At 43.2% G+C, this 4,631-nt stretch overlaps 1 protein-coding gene across 1 annotated transcript; it reads right to left on the bottom strand.

The window, feature by feature from the left end:
• Window positions 1–1,051: 1,051 nt before the first annotated feature.
• On the bottom strand, window positions 1,052–2,966 carry LOC129812795 (complement component C1q receptor-like). Its single transcript, XM_055864671.1, has one exon. The coding sequence runs from the start codon at window positions 2,833–2,835 to the stop codon at window positions 1,624–1,626; it is 1,212 nt and encodes a 403-aa protein (XP_055720646.1). The 5' UTR covers window positions 2,836–2,966; the 3' UTR covers window positions 1,052–1,623.
• Window positions 2,967–4,631: the final 1,665 nt, after the last annotated feature.

Below are 4,631 nucleotides of genomic sequence, written 5' to 3'. Positions count from 1 at the left end.
CATCATTACTTTAAGATTTATGACAGTGTTTTTTTGTTCCTTGTGTGCCATTATTGCTGGCTAGATTAGCCTAGACCAGTGGTTCCGAACCAGGGGTACTAGGACCTCTGTATGTACTTGGTCTATCCACAGGGGGTACTTGAGAAGACTCAAGTACCCCTACAGTAGGCCAACTGGTAAAAGACACATGAGGGGGTACTTCTGGGGTACTCCGGCAGAGCAAAATTTAGTTGGCGGTACAGTAAGTGAAAAAGGTTGGGAACCACTGGCCTAGACCATACTTAGAGTGAGATGGCAAAGACGTCTTGTGATTGGTTCGTCTAGATTTGTTCAGGCTTGTGATTGTATTGCAGATATAACTTTATAGTGTCAAGTTCTAATGGGTTAATGCCGATAGAACTATCTAGTTTTTCATTTCTTTCACTTAAAATGTACTTCTAATTTCACAGACATATGAAGAACCATTTAAAGATGTATTATATCTGACTAACTCATTTTTGACAAAAATATCAGATAGAACGTTTAGTCCCACGGTCTCGATTTGTAGTTGCATGTATCGATTTTTTCCACTTGACTTGAACTTGTGACTTGCTCTTAAAATGTATGACTTGGACTTGATTCAAGACTTGACCCATTCTATTTGAAACTTGGACCTTGTGACTTGAGACTTGCTTGTGACTTGAATAATAGTGACTTGGTCCCACCTCTGGCGTGAGCACATACAAAAAAAGTGTTGAACCCTGCTGCCTATGATTAATTTATTCCAGATTTCTTGAAGAGTAAAAGGAGATTGATGCAGAGTTTAAGTTCAGATTTATGCTCAGTCTCTATGATTCATTATTCATTGTGTAAGTTCAAGTGAAAACAGCAGCAGTGATTTTTGCTTTTACATCTCTCAGGCAGACAGCAACAGGAAAACTTGTTTACCATTGGCACAACGACCACATTCTGGTCCGGATAGAGCAGCCAAGTCATCTCTTATCAGCAGTCCTCTCTTTGGTGCATATTTACTCGGGCTTCTGTAGGCTAGAAGATAAACCTACCCATAGTGTCTGTTTGCTCATAATTCATTCAACCTTTATTTTCGATTATAATAAAATCATTGCTTTTAAAATCAGTTGATCTATTGACAAGATAGGGTCTTTCTTTTGATCTGAGAAAGAACTAGCTAGGTTAATATGGGCTCAACATTTTAAGCCATGGGCAGAGACTGTGATCCTTTATATCAGGACTAGAAACTTCCAAAATACTGAAGCATCAAATTCATCTTCATATGTTACATGATGCCTTATATATACACACACACCACATACAGTATATACAACTAAACAACAACTAAATAAACAGAAAGGCCTAGCAAATACTATGAAGAAATGTGAGCCCACATACACATCCTCAAAATAAAATAATATCCAAAGCTTTCATTTTCACTACTGCAGTGAAAATTAACATTGTATTGTCTAAGTAGTGGTCAATCCTTTCTATGAAGAAATGTTATTCAAGTGCTTATTGACAACTAACTGTAAGATAGTGATGAGTATGAACTGAAATAAGTCTCATATATTGTCAATTATAAATCTTCAGGTTGTCTGAGTCTGCTGTGACCTCCGTTCACACTTCTGCTTAAGTTGCCTCCTTCTCATTTGTGTTTTCCAGGGAGTATTTTTCCTTCGAGGCCTCTGCCCTCTTTACTGCCATTTTCTCTGCAGTGTTCATGGCCAGTTTCTGCGATCGCCTCCTGAGACAGCACTTCACAGTAGCCAACACCACGACCACCAGAACGACCAAGGTCATCACTGCTATCAGCACAGTTATGAAGATTTTGGCTTGTTCTCCACTCTTGTCCACTATCTCAATGTCATCTGTAGGGGAAGTGGGAGTAGGTTGGTCTGGCAGAAAGATGATAAGAGACCCCTCCTGAATTGTTGGCTTGGGAGTGGGAGTGTGGTCTTGGACCAAATAGGTGTCACTTCCTTCAGGAGTAAAGGTAGGTACTGATAGTTCATTGCACGACACTGAGCCCTCGTCTTGAAGATTTCCATTTTTATCACGGCATTTACAGAGGTAAGAACCCTCAGTGTTGACACACTGGCCTTTGCAGGGCTGATCTCTGCATTCATCATTGTCCACACAGTTTCCAGACCCATCTCTCACATAACCTGCTTTGCACGAAGCACAAATGCCATCTATAGCCGATCCATCATCACGTTTCCATTTCAGAGTTGTTGCAGAGCAAGTCAGTTTAAACAATTGCCCAGACAAACATTCTATATCCAGTTTATGAGGATTATTTGGGTCTGGCCTGAGTGGTCGGGCCTCCAGTATGTGTGGGGTAAGACACTGGTCCATGAAAGGCATATTTTCATCACGTTGTTTACAAATGAATGGACGATTTGTCTTACAGGTACTGGGAACAAACCCCCAGTTCACTATCTCAGTTCCATTAAACTCACCTGAGAGAAATACACAGTGTATAACCGTGCAGGTTGGTATGGGCAAAGACTTCCACTGATCCAGTTTTGTGTCACTGCTGCTATCAACTGTCCATTTAAAACCTTTCAGAGGTGTGTCATTTTTCACACAATCCAACTTTTCTTTCCTCAAACCCACCCAAAACTCAAATGTACCTTCTGTGGATGGCATGTTCGCGATAACTTTCAAAATCTTCGTGGCTTCCTCCATACTGGCCACTTTAGTTAGGAAACTGGCAGGCAGACAGGCTTCTAAAGCTTTGTCGAAGTTGAGAGGATTCATATGAAGAGTATAGTGTTCATCATCAGGAACACACAGACCCACCCCCAAGACGCTCCACAGGCATATCCAGTAGTACTCCATTCTCCCCGCTTGCACCAATCGATCTGATGACAGTGGTGCTCAGTCAGACTGATGATGGTCCTCCTGCTAGCCTCCCCTGTAATGGACTGGCTGACGATACAAATTTTCCTGCTACTTTCTTAGCTTACCCTGAGAGGTCCTCCCAAGATAACAAGCACAGGAAGCGTGCTTAGACTTGATACAGCCATCCACTTCCTCTGCAGAGGGGGTGGTGGCACATCCAAACATTAGCAACTTTTAAACACATTATCGTTGTCATAAAAGTATACAGCAGCCTAAGATTCAAGGACTGGCAGATGAGTTGTTAGAAAAATACACTAATGTACTCTAGTCATATCAGCACAATAACTCCAGTAATTTAAATGATTTAGCGCTTTGATAGTATTTCCCCATGAGATCACCAGGCGAGCTTCACTTTTTGTTGTGGGAGATGCAGGAAGTTTTCCTTCACAGAAAAGGCTTGCAAAATAAAGAAAAGAACCAGTGTCACAAATAGGTGCTGAGATCCAACTTGAAACTTGTGAGAGGATATGCCAGCCTGCTGATACTGTCCTGGTATCAGGATGTGATGATAAAAAGCAGACTTATGATTAATTCCCTCAGGGAATAGACCCTCGCTAATGTGTGCTTTGATTTTTATCAACCCTAAAACACGAAACTCAGAAAGTCATTGTGTCATTGTATAGCAACTTGACTTAGTGAGGCATTCAGTGGGGACCCCATTTGGGATATACAGAGTATTCATTGTCTACTAAGTAAATTACTATTATTTAGGTTCTGCGGCAGTGTTTCTTTGTCAGAGAAAAGCAGATGCTTCCTGGGGAAGTGCCAGAGAATGGCAGGAAGAGAGGCTGAGGTGGAGTGCATTTCTACAACTCAGATAGGAGAGGACCTTGTCCACAGCACATCTCAGACAGGAGAGGACCTTGTCCACAGCACATCTCAGACAGGAGAGGACCTTGTCCACAGCACAACTCAGACAGGAGAGGACCTTGTCCACAGCACATCTCAGACAGGAGAGGACCTTGTCCACAGCACATCTCAGACAGGAGAGGACCTTGTCCACAGCACATCTCAGACAGGAGAGGACCTTGTCCACAGCACAACTCAGACAGGAGAGGACCTTGTCCACAGCACATCTCAGACAGGAGAGGACCTTGTCCACAGCACAACTCAGACAGGAGAGGACCTTGTCCACAGCACATCTCAGACAGGAGAGGACCTTGTCCACAGCACAACTCAGACAGGAGAGGACCTTGTCCACAGCACAACTCAGACAGGAGAGGACCTTGTCCACAGCACAACTCAGACAGGAGAGGACCTTGTCCACAGCACAACTCAGACAGGAGAGGACCTTGTCCACAGCACATCTCAGACAGGAGAGGACCTTGTCCACAGCACAATTCAGACAGGTGAGGACCTTGTCCACAGCACATCACAGATAGGAGCAATCCAAGGGACACAGAGGGAAGGGTCCGGGGTCGGGGAACCAAAGGAAATGGAATTCTAAGTGCACAGGAAAAGAAGTCCCCCCCAAAAGCCATCAGAGAACAAAGGAACAAGGGAGCGAAGTCACACTTCCTTTTGTGTACTTACTGTGAAAATGTATGTGAACTCCACTCATGTTTTAATGAATGCTTTCCATTTAAGAGAGAAGAAATAAACAACCCTGTATTGTACCCCAGACTGTATGGCTTCAGTGTGATTGCAAAGGATTGTGGGTAGAGGATTTGTATCATCATTTGCATTCCCACTCCCTACAGTGACCAACCACACAGTCCTTTAGGTGAGGAGGC

This window comes from Salvelinus fontinalis, chromosome 16 (genome assembly GCF_029448725.1).
Source record: "Salvelinus fontinalis isolate EN_2023a chromosome 16, ASM2944872v1, whole genome shotgun sequence".
Taxonomy (NCBI): domain Eukaryota; kingdom Metazoa; phylum Chordata; class Actinopteri; order Salmoniformes; family Salmonidae; genus Salvelinus; species Salvelinus fontinalis.
This window is presented reverse-complemented; position numbering and strand designations above follow the sequence as displayed.